This window comes from Vombatus ursinus, unplaced genomic scaffold, assembly GCF_900497805.2.
Source record: "Vombatus ursinus unplaced genomic scaffold, bare-nosed wombat genome assembly UNPS02015255.1, whole genome shotgun sequence".
Classification (NCBI taxonomy): domain Eukaryota; kingdom Metazoa; phylum Chordata; class Mammalia; order Diprotodontia; family Vombatidae; genus Vombatus; species Vombatus ursinus.
The window spans coordinates 280,275-302,994 of record NW_020955033.1 but is presented as its reverse complement, the minus strand read 5'-3'; the positions used below and the strand labels follow the sequence as shown (position 1 = coordinate 302,994).

At 37.4% G+C, this 22,720-nt stretch overlaps 1 protein-coding gene across 1 annotated transcript in view; it reads left to right on the top strand.

The window, feature by feature from the left end:
- LOC114031725 (lipoxygenase homology domain-containing protein 1-like) overlaps nt 1–22,720 on the top strand; it is a gene marked incomplete at its 3' end in the record, with an annotated part of 576,714 nt that overhangs the window by 274,531 nt on the left and 279,463 nt on the right. The window contains exons 24-25 of the mRNA XM_027846874.1: nt 6,212–6,270; nt 7,598–7,642. Of these exons, the coding sequence (XP_027702675.1) occupies nt 6,212–6,270; nt 7,598–7,642 (104 nt within the window). The remainder of the gene's footprint in view (nt 1–6,211; nt 6,271–7,597; nt 7,643–22,720) is intronic.

Here is a 22,720-nt window from a genome sequence, read left to right as displayed (position 1 = left end):
TGATACTGCTGGGATTCACATCTATGCTGAATCCACTGAGCCTTGCTTGAATTGAATGAATTTACACTAAATGCCATATTTATTAATGAATCTTGATGATTTGAATGCTATTTTTTTTAATCAGACCTAGCTCTTAGTAAGGGTATTACCAACAGCAAGTTTGCCACAGCAATTTGTCATGACAGCTGGTCACAAAGAATTAAAAAAACAGACAGAGAAATGAGGATTTCCCTTTCAGTAAGTTTAGAGGACAAGTGAGACTTTGCAGAGACCTGCATAAAACATATGCTATTTGTGCTTTGGCTGTGGCCAAGGAACAGTTATGAATGCAACAAGCAAAGGTTGGCCTTCAAACTGGAGAAGGTATAAGAGTTAGAGAAAGGAAGGACTCTCTACTCTCTAGATAACAGTGATGATTAAAAAGGTTCAAGAGACATAGTTTCTTAGTAAATTAATCATTTTATTAATAAGGCCAGCACATTATTAATTAAAAGGGTTGTCATTTGGCCATCTCTCTTACACCAAAGACAACCATGGTGGTGGACTCATAGTTCATGTCCCCTTCAAAGAGTAGGTGTTCCTGAGGGGTGGCAATCAACTGTGATTGGATAAGATGATGGAAGGGCTGAGAATGACATTACATCACCCTTGGACAGAGGAACTATCTCTATACTCAGACCACCCCCAGACTAGGGCTATCTATTCAAAGAATACATACCCCACCCAAGCCTGAGCAGAACACATTGACTACTCTACCTGGGTGGGATCTTGAACAAGAAAGTTAGCCTAATCTCATTATCAGCAATGTCCTTCAAGAGGCATAACTTCAAAAATTTGGATTTTGGAAGAAGGGGAGAGCTCTGGATCTCCCCAAGATATTGGTTATTAATAATCATTTCTCTCATTACCAAGGTAAACTATTTGTTGGAAAGATGGAATAAGTGCTTCAAAACAGAATGAAAGACCATGTGTTTGTTATTTTGGTATTTCCTTCAGGACTTGTCATCTATTGCTTTATGATTTTTGCATTTAGAGTCAATGTGCACAGTAGAGTCAGGAGCCGTGGGTCTGAATTCAATTTTAGATAAATTAGCAAAAATCTTTTTTTTTTTTTTTTGTCAGCTATGTGGCACAGTGGATAGTGTTGGACTTGGAATCAAGAGTTCAAATTGTACTCTAGAAATTTATTGTCTGTGCAACCTTGGGCAAGTCACCGTCTTTCAGCCTCAGTTTCCTCATATGTAATATGAATACTAATACCCCTATCCCATAGGTTTGACACATGGAAAGTACTTTCCATATGAATGCTATTATTATTACTATCATTTATCCATAAAATGGGGATATTAACACTTGAACTATCTCACAGAACTCTTGTGAGGAAGTACAGCTTTACAAACTGTGAAGTATTAAATAAATACGAGTTACTATTATTGCAACCACTTAACTGGTGTCTAATAAGTAACTTTTGAGTGAATTAATCTTTCAACTCCATTGTTCACCTCTCCTGCTTCCCCCCCACTTATTTATAATCATGAATAATGGTACTTTTGCTCCCTATTCCAACGTTTCCTAATAGTTATTTGTGATGATAATTTAAAATCCAAATATATTAAAGTCTCCTAAACTTTGCCCTCCACCTACTTCTGTAGCTTCAGCCCCTACTTTTCCCTTACATAAACCCTTCATTCCAGCAATGTTGCCCTTCCCCAAACACAGTATGCATGCTGCTAGTATTACACCTTTGCTCATGCTGTTCCTTCTACTTGAAATATGCTTCTTCTATCTCTGCTAAATTGAAGGTGCAGCAAGGGCTCAGTGCCTCACTGAGGCAAATCATTTAAATGACATCTGGACCTCTTGAGAATTGTAACTAGCTGACCCTATACCCTACTCCTCTGAAAGGAGGTAAAATGAGGTTAAGAGCTATGAGTTTTCCTGGGAGTGGCCGGTGTCATCATCAATCACAGAAAGACTGGAGGGCAGCATCCAGAGTTGAAGAAATATTTGAGCTGTAGTGGATTTTGTCCCCTCAGGGCAGAAGTCAAGAGGCTGAGGGTGTGGCTCCTTTCTCTTTCCCTCTATCTTTCTCAGTTGCTATGGTGTTTCTTCTATAAGCTTAACTCATCTAAACAAAAGGACTTCCTTCTTCATTGATTTGCTGAGTTTTATCTTTAAAAATTTGATTAGAGTGTGCACAGAACCTGACTTCAAAGGGGTTATTTATTTCACAAACTGATGTTAGTAGAGTCTGCAGTTTGGTCAGATGACATGGGAGAAGTTTTGAGCTAAGGTTTAGTTAGGGTTTTGTTTTTTTTTTTTCTTAATGAATGATCCCATAACCCTCCAAAGCAGATTTCTAAAACTTGAAGGTAGACTCACTTAGATAGCTACTCACTGAATGAGTCAAATAGAGCCACAGAACCTTTGAGGGTACTGGAGGACAAACCTCTCCCCTTTTAGCTGAATGGAGTGAAGTGGTAGCAAACTAGATGGAACTAGAGGAGAAAGTCCTGCCTCTTAGGCATAGCCAGAGAGCTCTCCCATCCATACTGTGACATCTCTTTGGTAACATTTTCCCTGAACACCCAAATGAGAAATATTCTTTTAACTGAACACCAGTAAGATTTTGTTTGCATCATTCTCATTCATATCTTCCTAAGGAGGGGAGCTATGATATGTGTGCTTCTCTGGGGGCAAGAACTATTTCTTTGTATCTTCCAAGGTACCTTGAACAGTACCTTGCATATATATACTCAGTAAACTTTTAATGAAAGTAAAAAAGGAAGGGAAGAAGAGGAGGAAATTAAAAGGCATATTTGTATTCAGAATAATTCTCAGTTTCCACTTCTGGGAAATGGGTAATATATTTCAGGGTGTTGTAATACATTTAAGAATATATTACATATGTTTAGGAACATATGAGGATTTGAACAGAAGATGGTAAAGAAGTGCAAAGTACAACTTCTTTAGTGGAAGAAGAGAATATTAATAAAAAAAATTATCATGAGACAGTGAGCTATCATTTAACTTTGCTGTTTTTTTTTTCCAAAAGAGGCCACTATTAATAATTTCTTGCTATTCTGAGCATGTATTTGTGCTGCTGCAGATCTCTGTACTTTGTCAGTTTATGCTATTCCTTGGTGTGAAATTGACAAGTAGTGATGGTGGGAAATTGACAGAATGAGGCACAGGGATGGCAGCCGCTGCTCACAGTTGGTTTGCTCTTGTCTAGGTGGGGGTGGGGAATTAGAGCATTGTTACTCATGTATTTAGCTTGACTTTAAGATGTTCTCACAGTTATGAAATTGTTTTTTGGACTGAAAGTACCTTAGAGATGATCTCATCTGTTCTCTCCTCCCCCCACCCCCCACTTCCTCCACCTGTGGTTACAGTAGAAAACAGCCAAGTCATTCAACTTCCTTGGACCTTGGTTTTCTCACCTGTAGGATGAGGGGGTTGAATTAGATAATGTACAAAGTTTCTTCTAGTTCAAAATCCTTTAATTTCCCCAGGGAGGCAGTGTGGTTCGGCGGAAAGAGCAGTGGCCCAGAGTCAGAGTACCTGGATTCATATATCACCTCTCATGCTTATTACTTGTGTGATTTTGAGCAAGTTACTTTAGTTCCCTGGGCCTCAGTTTCCTTTTCTGTAAAATGAATGCATTTGGACTCTGAGGTCCCTTTTAAATTTAGATCTATGATCCTGTGATCCCAGGATCCATTTTCTCACTTCTTCTGATCTACCACCGCTCCTCTGGCCTCATTCCAGCCCAACTATACAGCAGTATTATACTGAAAGCCAGAGCTGTAACAAAGATGAGGCATGTGAAGTAAATTCTTCAAGTGTGCAAAGCTCAGGAGCATACACATGCAAACACACAGATGCACACACACATACACTCACACATATAACATGTCTGCATATGCAGACATGTTATATGTGTGTGTGTATTTATGTATAATACACACATGCCTACTATCCTAAGCATGCCATAACATTAGGATGGGGGGGCAATTTTATATTTTTGCCACAGGCACAAAATTAGCTAGTTACTATGCTGCTAGAAACATCCTATGATTGTCTAGCCTAGTCTTAAAACTCTTATGGGGAAATTTCCTGATCTTTCTCAGGCATTTATTTTGATATTTCCTACCTCTACAGGTTAGGGGAAAAGTTCCTAGGGGGCTTATGGATAAGCAAATATTCCTTTATAAGTGGGTGAAAGAATCTCTGGAGATGATCACCAAGCTCCAGCATGCTCCCGGCTTTCCTGAACTCTTCCAGGGTCATCGTCAATCCTGAAAATTCTGATTTATCAGGGACTTTGCTCAATTGCTTTGCTTTAGGAGAATTTTCCTGCTCTAATGCTTTACCCTTGTAGATAACCTTCAGATCTGATGTAGGGCTCATATTGGGCAATTCATCCCTGATTTCGAATCTAGTAAATCTGTTTTGGAAATGAGAATGTCTAGCTTATAGATAGTTTTATGTGTGTTTTTATTTCTAGAGGCACAGATTTCTATGAGTTCATATATATATATATGTACATATACATACACATATGCATACATACATAAATACATGTGTAAACAATAAGGGCATTAGAAACCATGGGGATCACTTGAAGAACTGTGGATGTCTAGTTTTGAGAAAAGAAGCCTTGGGGGAACATGAAGGCAGGTAATGTAAGAGAAAACTAACTAACAATTTGAGCTGCCCAAGAGGGAAATGTGCTGCCTCAGGAGGTACTGAGTGCTCCTTCACTAGCGGTCTTAAAGTAGAGACTAGAGACCACTTTTCAGGGATATTATAGAGGGGATTTTTCTTTCTATATGGGTAGGACTAAGTGACCTCTCAGATTCCTTCCAACTCTTGGGATTCAGCAAATTCTGTGAATAAACAAACACATACATGTGTATGAATATAATACATTTATGTTTTAATCCATTTTCTGATTCCCCTTTAATGGACCATTTTATTCCTTATCGGCAGCTTATACAAAACATATGTGTGTACTCCAAAAATAGCCACTCACCCAGAATAAGTAAAAGATTTATTCTGGGCTGGTGATAAGGAATGGTGCCTAGAGGATGATCTGATAGACTATTTTAAAAAATCATTAACTTGTCAGCTCTGCAGAGACCTTAAAGCTTTCCCTTGAATTATAAGTGAGCAAATTTGGCCCTCTGAAGTCTCCAAGGACATTGACCTGGAGAAAATCTAAGGGGAATGACTAGCTATAGAACCCTAGCTTCAAGAAGTCTTTGGTGCTTGGGATTCTCTCTTGGCTCTCCAGTCTGCTTTTTCAATATTTTCTGTTAATGGAGAATCCAGGGTACTTGCTTTTTAAGAAGAAGAAAAGAGAAGGAGGAGAGGAGTGCCCAGGGCACTATATTAAATTTTAATCAGCCGACAAATATTTGACTAGTGCTTGGCCAGGAAAAGCTTCAGCTGGATGTTAAAGTATGATTTGGATCCAGAGAATTGTAGTCTAAAGAAGATGTCATTACAGCCAGGAGGGAAGGGAATAAATATTTATACAGCACCTATTATGTGCCGGGCACTTCAAAATACCTCATTTGATCCCCCAACAACCCTGCAAAGTAGGTGCTATTTTTATCCACATTTTACAGTTGAGGAAACTGAGGCAAATAGAGGTTATATGACTTGCTCAGTGTCACACAGCTAATGAATGTCTGAGAGCCAGATTTGAACTCTTCCTGACTCCAAGCCCAGCACTCTAACTACTACATCACTTACTGCCTACAAAGAATGAAAAAGGGATATTCATGGGTAAATGTGAAGACCATTGTGCCTGCATTAGAGAGATCACTTATTCTGGAGAGTGGAATGTGGAAGAATTAAAAGTTAATGGTTGATTAGATCAGAAATCTAGATATTTTAAATATTAAACAGAAATATGCAAAGTAATATTTACATTTCATCTTGCAAGCCATTGCTGTGACACAAACAGCACTATTCACAACGGGCAATTGACTCAATTTGTTGGGTTTGATTTTTAAAGGCAGTTGTTTTTATAATGACGATCAGCATGCAAAATGAATGTGGGGTCATTTCATGTAATAATACCATAAAAGACAATTAACATTTTCTCTTTCTTCTCCTCCTCTGCATTTGCCTTCTCTTCATTCTCCCTTTTCTTTCTCTTCTCCTTTTTTTCCTCCTTATTTGGTTTCTATTTTCTCAGGTGGCTTCCTTTTATGTCCCAGGGCATAATTCACTCAGAAATAGAACTTTATCCTCAGGGTAAGTATGGTAATGGGAAGCACAAATCGTGTTGTCATCATCAATATCCTAAAAATATCACCCTATTCACTACTGGATTTCTGTTTGATAGAGTATAACATCTTTGTTCAATTTCATTCAATTCAAGAAGAATTTCTTAAGTTCCTACTAAGTGCCAGGTTAGGTACCAGCATGGGGGACACAAAGATATGAAGGGAACAGTTCTTGCCCTTAAGAAGCTTAAATTTTGCTGGGGAAATATAACATGTAAGCAGATGAGTGAATGATACACACACATATGTTTGTTTTTTTTTTCCAAAATTTTACACACACATATATACACATAAATGCATTTTTGTTGTTCAGTCGTTTTAAGTCATGTCCAATTCTTTGTGACTACATTTGGGGTTTTCTTGGTGAAGATACTGGAGTGGTTCGCCATTTCCTTCTCCAACATACACCCATTTATACATATATGCTTGTGTGTGCACAATATGCTTATATTATTAGTATGTGCACGTACATACACGTACAAGTATATATATGGACACAATCTATAATTCAAAACATAATGCATAAACATATACATACACACATGCACATATATACACATGTATACATGTATATACATATATACACATGCATATATGCATATGAAATTTTTGGATAAAAATCACAATCGGAAGACTAAGGAAAGGTCTCATGTAGGAGGTAGCACTTGAGCTGAACCTTGAAGGGAGCTGGGGGTTCTTTTATGAAGTTACTCCTGGAAGACAAGTGAGTTTTCTATAAATCCAGGGTGAGGAACATGGGATTCATAACAGTCCATTTTTTCATACTTCACATGTTTTTTAATCTATGCTCTTTCACTCCCTCCCTCTACTTATCCTTCATTCTTCACAGTCCCCAAGCTTTAAGCCAAGATTACAAAGATAATCTTGTATAGTTATCTCCCCTGCTTAAAAAAACAAAAACAAAAACAAAAACAAAAAACCCAAAGCAAAGCAAAGCAAAACAAAACAAAACAAAATAACCTGGGGAGATTTTCTGATTTTCCATGGGCATATACCTTATTGCCTTCTATCTACTTAGTTGGAAAAATAATGCAGAATTTTCCAGGGAAGATAGAGTGGAGGTTGTGAACCAGTTAACTCCTTCTGCAGATGTTTAGAGGAATTCTAGGAGGTAGTGTCCAGTAGTCACAAAGTTCCATTCTCACAGGGTAAAGTCGCCATTTTTACCACTCTGAAGTCATTAAGGAGTTAAACTCATATTCTTTTCCCCCTCCCCATTTATAATGTCATCAGACAGGTCTATTATTAACTGCACTTCACTTCTATGTTTGCAGAAATGCAAATAAACCATCAGCCTAAAACGCAAGAGGAAGCAAATGGTAAATGTTGTTGCTGCTTTTCGTCTTCTAATCATCTGAAAGAGTCTATTTCTGTTCCAAGATTACCTGCCTTGCACATTTTTCTAGCCTATTCTTATTCACTTTAAAAATATTGATTGAAAATACTTAAAATGAGTACAGCAATGAACATTAAACTGCATTTTGATGGAGAAAGAAAATCACATGAACATTTTGTTTTCCTATGGATGCTTTTTTTCTTATTGCTCTTTTTCCCTCTTCTGTTCTTTTAAATATCTTGGGAAATTATCATTTGCCTAATAATTAATTTCTATGAATTTATCTTGATTTTACTTCATTTTGGCTAGATATGCATGTTGGCTTCACAGCTTTCTGTTTAAGGTCATTGGTGACTAGCTTTTTTTCTATACCCTTTATTTTTCAAGCCAGTGTGCAATTTTTTTTAATCTATCTTTGCATTTTATATTAATATTGACTTCAATGATATGCATAAGTATCTTAGTTAAAAAACTTGCTGCTGTCATAAAATGCTTTCAAGTTGAACAGATAATTTGGAAATCACCAGGAGAGAGTAACTAAATGTGTATTTGTAATTGCCTGTAACATTCAGGATTTCCAATCAGACTCAACCACTTCATTTCAATTTCTATCCCCATGACAAATAACTAATTATATCATTTGTATTTAATTATATTATAAATTAAATTCCAGCCAGCATTGTACTTTCACATATTTTGTTTTGAATAACAGAAAAGGGGGAGGGGGATCCACTTCTTTAATGGCCTTTATTGGAAGATCAAGTCAGTCCAGATTTCAGATTTTTTGTATGAGCATAAAATATGCAAGTGCTGTTATTCCAGGAAGCCCAATTATGCTTGTGCTTGAATAAAGAAAGAGACACAAAAGTCTAGCTTCCATACAATCCAAAAGATGACCTACATCAAATTTCATAAAACGCATTTAAGTGCTGGACTTATACTCTCAGCAGGAAAAAAATGTTTCTTACCAAACATGGAAAAAATATGTAATAAGTGTAGGATTTACAAGCAGGGTTGATATTTACAGATCAAAAAAAAAATCCTTGGAAAAGGATTTAGATCTAGGGTAACCTGCCCTAAGTTATTCACTGGTTTTTATTTCAATCCAGAGTAATAAAAACTCTTCAATTTTCAAAAACCAAAGAGGAGGATTCCACAACCTTCCTTTCATGCTGCTGGTGCAATCCAGTGTATCTTAACCTTTACAATTAGGACATCTTGGAAACTAATTCAAATACCTCTTTCAGAAAACACTTTAAACATGTTCCTTTTGTCCTATTTTCAGTAGGCATAGAATAGCTGCTTCTGTGGCCCATTATGTTTTGACTCATTAAATGCTTTTTCTATCATCTTTACCAGCAAAATAAACTGACTTCCTTTTGTCTTACACTCCCTGGATCATCTCCAACTTCTCTGGATCTTCCTGGAATTGGTCGCCAAGATGAACACAGTACTATAATAAAGATCTAAGAAGAGAGAAAAGATTAGCTAATAGTATGCAAACATTCTGCTACTCAATGTATGTATTTAAGCTTATACTACTACCCCGGCACAATGGGTCACACTTTCTGAACATGTACTATACACAAACTATCTTAATAGGTTTGGCATTATATATATATAAAGTATGTATCTAAAGTAATTACTTTACATTCCAGTATTTCTATTCTTGGTTCAGGAAACAAGAATCTTTGGTCTTCCATATTTTAGCATAACCATTAAAATACTGTCTGTTTTCACAGATTATTTGGAATTATCTATAGCCCATAGACATCAGTCTGTATGTATTATAATGCAGCCATGACTTCTACCATATTCTTGAGGATCTGGTAGGAATTTGGAGGTCAGAAACTTTAGAATCATATTCATATATAGCCTATGCTCCAGATTTCTATGTGTATATTTTCTCTTTGGTTGATAATATGAATACCTGAAGGGTTTGTGATTTAGTCAACTTGGAGAAGTCCCTGAACCAACATTGGCTGAATTTCATTTAAGAGTTAGTAGATAAGTCCTAAAGAGTTGTCTGAAGCATATTAAGTGATTTGTCCAGATTCACACAGTAAGTGACTATTTGAGGTGGCCTTTGAGCCTAGGTCTTTCTATTTCCTTGCCCATCTCTTTATCCATTGTGTCGTGCAGTATTTGAGCATTGTATGTTGTTTATTTTTAACACTACCTTTGTTTACTTCCCCATATGTTCCTGGCATGCCTCCTCTATTCTGTAAAGTCAGTATGTACTCACAAATTAAAACAAAAATTACCATTAGCTGAAGTTAAACATAATTTAGGAAGGTAAAATTTGCTTCATATTCCTATCATGCATGCAAGAGAAAATGCTTATTAAATTCAAGTCAACAAATATTTGACTACCAAAAAAAACATTTAATTTGGTAGTACAAAATTTAGCCTTAAAGGCTTTCCTCCAAAGTGTTTCTTATTTATATGTGAAGATCATATAAGATTCCTTGATAGAAACAATAATAGAGATGACTTTGTTCTGAGATTCTCTGATAATTAATGCTCCAAATAAGGTGTAAAATAGGGAGACGTATACTTGCCAAATGTGTTTGCACTTGCTATGGAGGGCATCCAGTGCAGACTCTAAATGGAAGAGGGATTTCCTATATATGATGATGAGGTCCCCTCCAGATGCTCCTTTTTGCAGATGGCATTGTGCTAATTACATCAAGCCCTGAAACATAGAGGAGCATCCTAAATGAGATTCACAGTTACTCTGGGGTTCAGCTCACCAATCCATACAGGAAAAACTGAGTGACTGAACAATGCCTATTGCCCAAACTATGATATATGGTTAGTTGAGAAACATTTGTTAAGCCCATCCTGTGTGCTAGGGATTGTGGTAGGACCAGGGATACCAAAAAGAGAAAACCAGTTCGTTTTTAAGGAGCTCATAGTCTAATGGAGAAGAAAACATGCCAAAAGTAATGCACATACAAGATATATATAGAGTGTATTGGAGAGGATCTCAGAGGAAAAGGACTGTTTGTATTGAGGGGAACCAGGAAAGGTTTCTTGCAGAAAGTGAGATATTAGTTGAGACTTGAAGGAAGCCAGAAGGCAAATATGAGGAGGAAGAACATTCTAGGAATGATGGACATCTAGTGAAAAGTCATGGAATTGGGAGATGGAGTATCTATCATGTGTGAGGGACAAGAGGTTCATGTCACTGGATCAAAGAGTACATATAGGGGAGTAAGGTGTAAGAAGACAGGAAAGTCAGGAAGGGGCCATGTTATGAAAAGTTTTATAAGCCAAAGAGAGGGTTTTGTACTCAATCCTGGAAGTAATAGGGAGCCACTGGAGTTTATTAATTCAGGGGTATATGTGTGTGAAATGATAAGATGTGTGGTTTAGGAATATCAATTTTACTGCAGGGTGAATGGATGATGCACTGGCATGGGAAGAGGCTTGAGGCAGGAAATCAAGCAGAAGGCTATTGCAAGAGCTAGATGGACATTCCATTCACATAGTCCTGGTATCAGTACAAATATCTTGATAGACCATGCAGATGGACGGTCATCCAGGCCCAGAACTGAATAGGAGGAAGAAAACAGGCTGGACTGTATCTGTGAATCTGCATGATACTTTCAAGGACAATAAGCTTCTCCTTGAGACAATCCCCCATCTTTCTAACACCAATAGTCCTCTGATGATTCTATATGGCTAAAATCATGATATTCCATAGTTTCCTTGGAATCAAACTTGTGGGTCACCCAAAGGGAAATAGAGAGAAAATGGGTATAAGTGAGCTACAACACATCACCAATGAAAAAATGAAGAAAAGAAGCTGCATTAAAGATTTAACAAAGGTGAGACATGGAAAGGAAGTGGACCCATAATATAGCATAAATATAGGGTGGACATCCTGCATGTTTCAGTGTGCCAATGGCTGCTGCTCTGTGGGGGATTTATAAACGCACTCATGATGAGAAGGCAATTTGCACCCTCCTCAATGAAAAGAATGAATGATTCATTGACTAATCAAGATCCTATTTGGCTTAACGTGCAAATGATTTTGAGACAGACCAAAAGGTAAGCTAAGGGGACAATATCATTTGTGCTCCACCTACCTAGCCTTCCTGGTTTTTATTGTATATATCTATCAGCAGCAAAGTCTGAAAGCTTTGGTACTATATTTTGTCCAGCAAGAAAAAAAAAAGAAAATAAATACATTTAGGTGCCCTGAATTCTTCCCCTTACTATCCCCTCAAGTAAATAATTTGTAGTCCTGGCATATTACATAGGGTACACATGAACTCCTCTGATCATGCATTACAAGCAAACTAAATTGATAGATAATGTCTAATTACATATTAAAATGCACATCCAGAAACTCGATATACAGTATTTATACTAGAACTGCAGGCATCTAGCATTAGTACATGTAATTAACATAATTCATATAGGACAAGTTTTTTTTTTTTAAATCTTTGTATCTTTCTTGGAACCTAGCATAGTCCTCTGCATATAGCTGATGAATGAATGATTTTATGAAAAAAAAAATTCACTTATTAAGTGCTTACTATATGCCTGCACTATGCTAAGTACTAAGAATAGTAAGACAGCAGTACCCCTCAAGGAATTTACATTCTAGTAAGGCCAGAATCACTTCTCCCTTTCATGGTTAGAGTGAAAGTTCCTTGAAGGGAGGGACTTTCTCACTTTTCTATTTGCATCCTTAGCACTTAGCACAGTACCTGGCACAGACTAAGCACTTGGTGGATAATCTTTCATTCATTCACTCATCTATTAATCTATTGAGTACTTAATGAATACATAACTACTAGTTATGGATCTTTCTAATTGAGGATATGGCTTGCCTTGGTGATATTTGGATCTGACAGATCTGGGAGTCAGGAAGCAATTAGATTGGGCAGAAAAGGGACTAGGGATCCAAACAAGTCTGCAGGATTGGAGGAAGTTTAGGAATTGATTTTTCTAGGAATAAGTACGTGAGTCTGAAGATAGTTCCAAAATCAGAGATTGGCCCACAGGGAAAAGGGATAGGTAGAACATGAGTATCATTAGCAAAAATCCAAATTCAGTTCTAAATACAGGTTATATGTTCAAGATAGGTCAGGGTAGGCTATTAGTGGAAGTCCTAGTTGTAGTTAATACATTGCAGCATTTTGACAAACAATTGGTATTGCTAGCAGGTGTCATTCAACCTCTCTGGCTTGACTGGGAGACTTGAGATTTAAGGCCCCATGCTGGGGATCAGAACTCTGCTCTTCAGTTCTCTAGTAAAACCATATTCCTTTTTAAATAGTATTTTATTTTTATTCCCAATTGCATGTCAAGACAATTTTTAGCATTCATTTTTACAAGATTTTGAGTTCCAAATATTCCCCCCTTCTTTCCTGTCTTCCCTTCTTCCTAAAATGGTAGGCAATTTGATAAAGGTTACACATGTGCTATCATGTAAAACATATTTCCATATTAGTCACAGTTATGAAAGAAGAAATAGATCAAAAGGAAAAAACCCACAAAAAAGAATAAAGTAAGTGAAAAATGTGCTTCAATCTGTACTCAGAGTCTATCATTTCTTTATCTAGATGTGGATAGCATTTTACTTTGTGAGTCCTTTGCATTTGTCTTGGATCATTGTATTGTTGAGAAGAGCTGAGTCATTCATAGTGGATTGTCACACAATGTTGGTGATACTATGTACAATGCTTTCCTGGTTCTGCTCATTTCACTTTGCATCAGTTCATACAAGTCTTTCCAGGTTTTTCTTTTTCTTTTTTTTTTTGGTGAGGCAATTGGAGTTAAGTGACTTGCCTAGGGTCACACAGCTAGTAAGTATCATGTGTCTGAGGTTGGATTTGAACTCAGGTCCTCTTGACTTCAGAGCTAGTGCTCTACCCACCGTGCCACCTAGCCGCCCCTGTTCATCATTTCTTATTGCACAATAGTATTCTATTACATTCAACCACAACTTGTTTACCCTTATTGATGGACATCCCCTCAATTTCTAATATTTTGCCATGATGGAAAGGGCTGCTATAAATATTTTTGCACATGTAGGTCCTTTCCCCTTCTTTATGATCTCTTTGGGATGCAGACCTAGTAGTGGTATTGCTAGATCAAAGGGTATACAAAGTTTGGTTGCCCTTTGGGCATAGTTCCAAATTGCTCTCCAGAATGGTTGGATCATTTCACAGCTCCACCAACAGTGCATTAGTGTTTCAATTTTTCTTCATCCTCTCCAAAATTTATCATTTTGCTTTTTTTTTGTTGTCATGTTAGCCAATCAGATAGGTATGAGATGGTATCTCAGAGTTGTTTTAATTTGCATTTTTCTAATCAAAAGTGATTTAGAGGCTTCTTCATAAGCCTATGGATAATTTTTTATTTCTTCATCTGAAAACTGCCTGTTCATATCCTTTGACCACTTATCAGTTGGGGAATGACTTGTGTTCTTATAAAGTTGACTCAGTTCTCTATATATTTGAGAAATGATGTCTTTACCAGTGACACTTGTTGTAAAGATAGTTTCCCAGCTTTCTGCTTTCCTCCAAATCTTGGTGGCATTGGTTTTGTTTGGGCAAAAGCTTTTTAATTTAATATAATCAAAATGATCTATTTTACATTTTGTAATGCTCTCTATCTCTTGTTTGGTCATGATCCTGCAACTCACTTAACTTTTCCTTTAAGAATTTGGATTCTATATTACTTGGTGCATATATGTTTAATATTGATATCACTTCATTGTCTATAGTACCTTATTTATCTACTTTAATTAGGTCTATTTTTGGTTTTGCATTGTCTGAGATTAGGCTTGTTACTCCTGGTTTTTTTTTTTTTTTTTACTTCAGCTGAAGCATAATAGATTCTGTTTCAACCCCTTACCTTTACTCTGTGTGTGTCTCTCTGCTTCAAGTGTGTTTCTTGTAAACAGCATATTGTAGAATTCTGGGTTTTGATTCACTCTGCTATCCACTTCTGTTTTACGGGAGGGCTCATCCCATTTAAATTCACAGTTATATCCCCCCATCCCATTTTTCCTCCTGTTTGTTCTCTCTCACCTTTCACCCTTTCCCTCCTTGACAGTGTTTTGCTTCTGTCTACCACCTCCCCTGGTCTGTCCTCCCTCCTGTCAGTCCCCTTCACTCTACTTTACTTAATCTCCTCTCATCCTTCTTTCTTGTGAGGTAAGATAGAATTCTATATTCAACTGACTGTGTATATTATTCCCTTTGAGCCAATACTGATGAGAGTAAGGTTCAAGCAATGCCCATTTTCCACCCTCCCATCTTTCCCTCCTCTGTAACAGGTTTTTTGCACCTCTTCATGTGAAATAAATGCCCCATTCTACCTCTCTCTCTTCCTTCTGCACCCAGTGTATTCCTCTTTCTCACCTCTTAATTATTTTTTTTGAGTCATTCCCTGAACTTCACCTTATACTTGTACCTTCTGTCCAAGAATATTCCTTCTAGCTGTACTATTAACAGCACAGTTTTTATCATCTTCCCATGTAAGGATATAAACAGTTCAGCTCCATTGAATCCCTTATGTTTTCTTTTCCCTTTTTCCCTTTTTCCCTTTTTAGGCTTCTCTTGGGTCTTGATATTGGAGATTAAATTTTTTGTTCAGTTCTGGTCTTTTCTTTGTGAAAGCTTAAAATCTTACATCCATTTTAATTCGTATTTTTTCCATTCAAGTATTATGCTTAATTTTGCTAGGTAGGTGATTCTTGGTTGTAACCTAGCTCCTTTGTTTTCTGGAATATCATGTTCCATGACCTCTGACCCTTCAATGTTTCAGCTGCTAAATCCTGTGTATTCCTGATTGTGGCTCCCTGATAACTGAATTGTTTCTTTCTGGCCACTTGCAGTATTTTTTCCTTGACCTGATAGCTATGAAATTTGACTATAAGGTTTCTTGGAGTTTTCATTTCAGGATCTCTTTCCTGTTGTGATTGGTGGATTCTTTCAATGCCTATTTTGCACCGTGGTTCTAGGATATCAGGTCAGTTTTCCTTGATAATTTCTTGAAAGATGCTATCCAGGTCCTCCTTTTGATTATGACTTACAGGTAGTCTGATGATTATGACATTGTCTTTCCTGGATCTATTTTCCAGGTCAGTTTTTTTTTCAATGAGATATTTTACATTTTCTTCTGTTTTTTTCATTCTTTTGAATTTGTTTGATTGATTCTTGATGTCTCATAAAGTCATTAGCTTTCACTTACTCAGTTCTAACTTTTAAGGAGTTGTTTTCCTCAGTTAGCTTTTGTACTTTCTTTTCACAGTTCAGTCAATTTTACTTCTTAAGGAGTTGTTTTCTTCAGTGGATTTTTGTTTCTCCTTTTCCATTTGGCCAATTCTTTTTTTTAAGCAGTCATCTTCTATTTTCAAGCTATTGACTTTTTTTTCATAATTCTCTTACATCACTCTCATTTCTTTTCCAAATTTTCTTCTATCTCTCTTATGTGATTTTTTTTGGGTGGGCTAGGCTAGGGTCGCACAGCTAGTGAGTGTTATGTGTCTGAGGCCAGATTTGAACTCAGGTCCTCCTGATTCTAGGGCCGGTGTTCTATCCACTGTGCCCCTCTTAGCAATTTTTAAGCTTATTTTTGCGCTCTTCCATGAGTTATTTCTGGGCTTGAGACCATTTCCCATTTTTGTTCAAGTTTTTTCTCTTAAATGTTTTGACATTGTTGTCCTCTTCTGAGTTCGGGTCTTGATCTTCTCTGTCTTCTTAATAACTTTCTATGGTCAAATTCCTTTTTTGTGTTTTTTTTTCCTCACTTTTTTTTTTAAACCTTTTTCCTTTCTTTTAAAATTGAGTTGTGCTCTCAGGGTAGAAGAGGCACTGTCTCAGGCTTCTTGTGTCAGGGGCTGCAGGCACTGGCTGTTTACCTAGTGCTGTACTAATGTTGCCCTGACTCCCGTGGAGGACCCTTGTGTCTGGTGCTGTACTGAGGGGGTGGAGGGTAGCTGGTGCTGCTGGAGGCCATAAGCGTCTTGCAGCTTACCTGGTGCTGAATCAGGGTCCTAGTTCTGGTGCCTGGTGTGTGCTAAGGCCAGAGGGGTTTTTCTGTGTTTCCCTGGGCTACACTGAAGCACTTGGTGGTCTGGCCACTGGAGGTTGCCTGTTTTCCTGCGGCTACATTGAAGAACATGGTGGTTCTTGCAGCTATAGTTTGCCTGTTCCCCTGGCTATTCTGGGGCATGTGGGGGAGTCCAGGTGTTGGTGTTTGCCTGCTTCATTGTACTAGGGCTCAGGATTTCTCACTGGTTTGCTGAGGTGAGCCATGCTTCTGGCTTGCTGGGATCTTTCATGTCCCAAATTGTGTTCCCCTTTAACCCAACTTAGACCTTTCCTGCCAATCTTCCAAATTTCTTGGGCTAAAAGATTGTTTCATCCCTGTCTTTTTGCTGGTTCTGCTATTCTAGGATTTGTTTTGGGGTTCTATTTCATGGTTGTTTGGAGGCAAATATGGGAGAATTATGGCTTTTTACTCCTTACTCTGACATCTTGGCTCCCAAAAGTCATAAAATCATATTCTTATACTTCATTCCATTCTCTTTCCTCCAAGTACCCTCTCCTAGGATTTATACTCAGACTTCAGGTAACACCCATAGTTAGCTCAATACATTGCTGAAATACATATTTAGTGAGTTGCACTGGAAAGAATAGTGCACCAGTGTAGCACTGGTCAATTAAGATGACAACCTGCTAAGAGAGAAAAAGAGAGAAAGAGAGAGAGAGAGATTTGAAATCTAGACCTGAGTTTGAGACCTGGCTCTATTGATTACTACATGTATGACCTCAGGCAAATCATTTTACCTCTCTGGGCCTCAGTTTTCTCATTGGTAAAATGATGAAGTTGGACCAGATGATCTTTATGGTCCTTTCCAGATTTAAATCTATGATTTTATGCTTCAAAATGTAACTCATTACAGATAAATATGTGTTTGAATGAATGGTAATTTATTCAATTTTCTAACCTATAATAATCCCTCCCATCTTGTTTTCATATCCTTTTTAACTATCCAGTTCTTGCTTGAGTTAATTAAATTATTCGATGAACATTGAGTACCTACTGAGAATAATGAACTTACTGGACCTCCTTACTGGAGTAATGACCTTACTGTCCAGTAAGGGAAGACAGAGTTCTCAAGTATAGTAGTTTTGTATCCTGTTCTATTACTTCCATTGTGTTATACAAGTATGCAAGAAGCATGCAAGTCTCATTCCTTCACCAAACGAGTACTTGTTAAGCAGTTACTATGTGTAAGACATTGTTTTCGGAATCCAACTACCAGCTTCCACCCTCAAACAAAACCACAAACTCTTGCACTCTCAAGGGGCTTGCATCCTACTTTTCTGTTGCACTCAGCACCATTTAAAGTATTAATGTTCATACATGATATCTTGCTTGAACACAATCACCATATAAGCTCATAAAGCTCTTGCACAGAGTGTCTTTAAGCAGAGGCCATAGCCTACAGAAAATCTCCCTCACATCCTAAAACCATCTAGAATTCACTTCAGGCAAAAACTTTTCTTTTTCTTTGGTCCACCATGACTCTGCAATAAGAGTATAGAAAATAGGAAACCCCAGTTCCAGTGGGGTTCAGTCCAATAAACATTTATTCCGTGGGTACTGTATGCAAGGCACTCTGGGGTAAGAAGTTGAAAGAAATCATTTTCTCTCACTGAATCCTACAAAGTTTAAGGTTCTTGAATACTTCATGTGGCAGCCCACGATTCCATGGGAGACAGAATAGGATGTACATTAGGAACCATGTCAAGCCAAATCTAACATATAGCAGATTTATTTCTCTAGGTGGTTTCACCTTGTGCTTTCCACCATTTGGAAGTTGCTTGAGAAAGCCGAGAGTTGCAGTAAGCCATGTTATCCTAGGCGGTGAGGGTGTTTCTGATTTCATGTCTCAAAAAACAGTCCCTATGCTGATCAATTCACACAACTTTTCCATGTTTCATAATTCTGTGTTTCTTATGCATGAGACAATTGATGATATTTGTGTCTTGGAAGAGAAAAATGTTTATAGAGCGCTTTAAAAAATATACCTCAAATGTCATGATTAGTGCTGTTGATGATTCGGTTGTCTTTTGAAGAGTCATGTCAGAAGACTTTGGTGGCTTGTTCTTGCATGACAAGTAAAGTCCAAACTCTTTTGCTTGATATTGGAAGCATTTTGTAACCTGACAATTTTCTGTCTTTCCAAACATTTCATTTTATAGCTTTCTACATATACTATGCTTTGCTGTGCTTGGGACCAATTTACTTCCCCTGAACATACAAAGTTTTATTAACTCTGTACCATTGTTTCCTATTCCATTTGGAATAACTTCCCACCCTTTCTATTGCTGAAATCTTACCTATCCTTCTAAGCCCAATCCAATGCCACCTTCTCCATGAAGCCTTCCTTAATGTCTCCTAATTGGAATGGACTTCATGCCTACTGGAGCCTCCTAAAGAATATCACCTGCACATCTAGGACATGTTTAAGTGTTATTTTATATTGCAGTTATTATGTACATATCAACTCTTCCAACACGAATATAGAAACTCAGTGAGGACAAGGGCTTAGCTAACCATTGTATCTGTACCAATATCTATCATAGTGTTTTGCACACAGCAGGTATTTAATGAATGTATATTGAATTGAGTGGAAGGGCACATGGATTTAGGTACCAAATGTCATTTTGGACACACTTGCTATAAATGTGTAAACACAGTAATGACTTAACAGTTTTTACAATGTGTTTGGCGAATTCCTTCCAATTCTTTGTGAATACCTTTAAAAATCCAGGAGATTTGACCTCATCATTCTTCATTTTCTTTGGGCTAATAGTAACAATGGGAATAATTGTGCATAGTACTTTGGGGGAAAAAATTGTGTATACCTAGATGGTGGCCCTGGTGCCCCATTAATAGAATGTACTCTTTAAATTGTCTGAGTGGCCATGACAGGTTTGAACTGAGTCACCTCCATTAAATGTCTTATATTTCTTATCTACTCACATACACAGTCTCCCTCCAAGGGGCTCAAAGTATTTTGTAAACATTATTACTTAATTCACTTAGTGCATTATTAGTTCCCTGTAGGAATGTAAAACTAGAAAAACAAGAAAGCTAAAGCTCAGAAAGGTTGTCATTTACACATAGCAAGTCGGGTATTTACTACAGGCTTCCTTACAACACCTCGTTATGTCTTTCTGTATTTCAGCCACAGGTCACTCACGTTTCCCATTTGGTGTCACTTTAGGTCGAGTATGGATGTACCCTTATTCTTGCCATATTTTGTAATGACTCATGGCAGCCAGGCACAACAAGACCCCATATTTTTTTTTCTCGGTGTGCCTGACAAACAAGTGCATAGTGAGAGGTTAATTTGCATGCTATCTTCACTGAAGCTTGCTAAGTATTCAGTGGCTATTTGCCTGGGGCCTAAGAAACTAAATGTGTATCTAGACACAGATGTTTCTAACTTTGAGAAGTGTCATATTTCTGAGGCAGGAGTAAAATGCACACAGCATCTTCTATCAAAATATACTGAATATTGCCCTTGTCCTTGTAGAGTAGATTTATGTCTATTAGAAGTGCTGGAAGGGCTCTTGAAGATTATCTACTCCAATCCTTTCATTTGACAGAGTAGGAAACTGAGACCCACAAGGGTGAGATGTCTGCTATGTGCAAAGCACTGAAGCAGGTGCTAAGCATGTATATGTTTGCATGCTTATTTATTGACTAATAATCATTCTATTGCATTGAATTATGAGTTTTGGTTTGGTAGATAAGAGACAGTAGTACCTGTGTGGCACAGTAGAAAGAGTCCTGAATCAAGAATAAGGAGACTTGGGTTCTAGTTCTAGCTCTGCCACAAACCAATTACATCTTATACCTTTCCTCAGGATGTAGGCCATTGTTGGTAACATGCTGCTTTTGACTTTTGTTCACTATGTATCTTTTATTTGCCCTTTGGGTTCTCCGAAGTTTTAGTTCTCCACTAGCGGGGGTTCCAGAATTTTCAAAAATATAGAATCACTTTGAGAGTAATGATATAATAAGATGAGCTTTTGTAACAGTGACTAGTTAGGGGTCATTGACGGCGCTCCGCTATTTCCCAAATACAATGGCATCTGAACTCATCCTATTTCAGTCTAGGCTTAATTCATTATTCATCTGCTGTGACTTTTCAAGACACCTGTAAAATGGTGGACAAATTTGGACAAATTTGATGACCTACCTGTCCAGTTCCATGTCATAGACTGAGTATTTTGTGTTCTTTATCCAAGGTAGATGGTTGTGCAGACATCTTTTCCATCGCTATGGATTTCACCAAGGAGGCTTTTTCTGGGTTTGTTTGCAATTGACTCAGTGTTATTTGAGAATGAGAGCATTTAGGAGAACTCCATCAACAGAAAATCCTTGTTTTCTTTGGACCTCAAATAGGATATCTACCACTATGATGAAGAATACTTTCAGAGAACATACATCTTTAAAAAAATACCTTAATGCCATTGGCCTGAAAACAGATGTGATTTCCATAGTCTTGCCTACTATAGAGTCTTAATGATGATCTATATATTCCAACTACAGTGTATCTATATTATATTGAACAAGTGAAAAGAACGACGGACAAAAAATTATCTTTATGAAATTAGCACAAAGGCTTGTACACATTTGTGCTCAATATGTATTTGTTGAAGGAATTAGTGAGCTTATAATGAAGTGGCAAGCTCGATTTCATTAATTGGCTGAAATCAATTCTTTCTCTAGGTCCATTGGATTGCCAATAATGGTACCTAGAGATTCCATACAGAGGGTTAAAAAAAAACAAATAAACTTAGGGAAATGTACATATGAATCACTATATAACTGCAGTGTGGTAGGAGCAATATCCACATCCTTGGGCAGGTTAGGTTAATTTTTCCTTAAAAGGTATTGAAACCCTCCTCAGTGCTTGATTGCTCAGGGAATTAAAAATCAAGTTGTTTGTGTTACTTCTTGGTTCCCCTGATTTCAAAATAGCCACAATGAGCTCAAGGAGGCCTCTGATGCTTGGTAAGTAGATAATGATGGGCAACACAGGTCAGGGAGTTTTAGCTAGTAGAATCAATTGGAGAGGTCCTCTGGGCCTATCCTTGTGGAATAGCCTTCTTCTGTTATAGCTAAGCTATAAACCTCCTTTTGTTATAATTGTTGAATGACTTCGAGGTGTCTTATTTTGTTCCAGCATCAAACCTAAACTACCAGGAGATTGGCCCAGTCAGACTTTATTCAGAACCCACATTCAGGTTATTTTTTTTTCATTAAGTAGAAGAAAGGAAAAGAATCTTTTAAAGTGTAGCATGCAAGAAACAATCTGAGTTTTCCATATGTGTTGAGGGGAGGCAACTTTTACTGTACTAATTCCATTTTAAAGACAAATAATTGTGAATGGTGACAAAGGAAGTCTTGGTGGCTTTGTTCAGTTTAAGGCAGCCGAGTTTGTCTTGCACAGTTGAAGGTTTCTCTCCCTCTCTCTCTCTCTCTCTCTCTCTCTCATCTGTCTCTGTCAGTCTGTCTGTCTTTCTGTCTCTGTCTCTCTCTGTCTCTGTCTTTCTCTGTCTCTCTGTGTCTCTCTGAACACTAACACTTAATGGTTTGACCTTGTCCACCCTTACAATTGTGCTTGACCTCTATTTCTTTCTCCTACATTAAAAGACTTTAACCAACATGAGTTATTTTCTAAAAAGGGAATGAAGGATGATAATAATTCCTTACCAGTAGCTGGGATTATATGGAGGGCAGTTGCAAAAATAAAACTAAGAAACTTCATAGCCATAAGACCTGGATTCATATTTTTTTCTTATTTCTTAAGAAAGTTCTACAGAAGGAAGAACCCTTATAATTGTGACACATAAGTAAGGAGCACAAAAACTGTAAAAATATTTTTAGCCCAGTTAAAAATAAACTGTCTGTGTTTCACAGAGATGCGGTGCCTTTTAATTGGAGTTGAGGTTCAGAATGTTTCAGTTTATTACTTTCTACAAAGATCCTTTACTATTTTGTATTT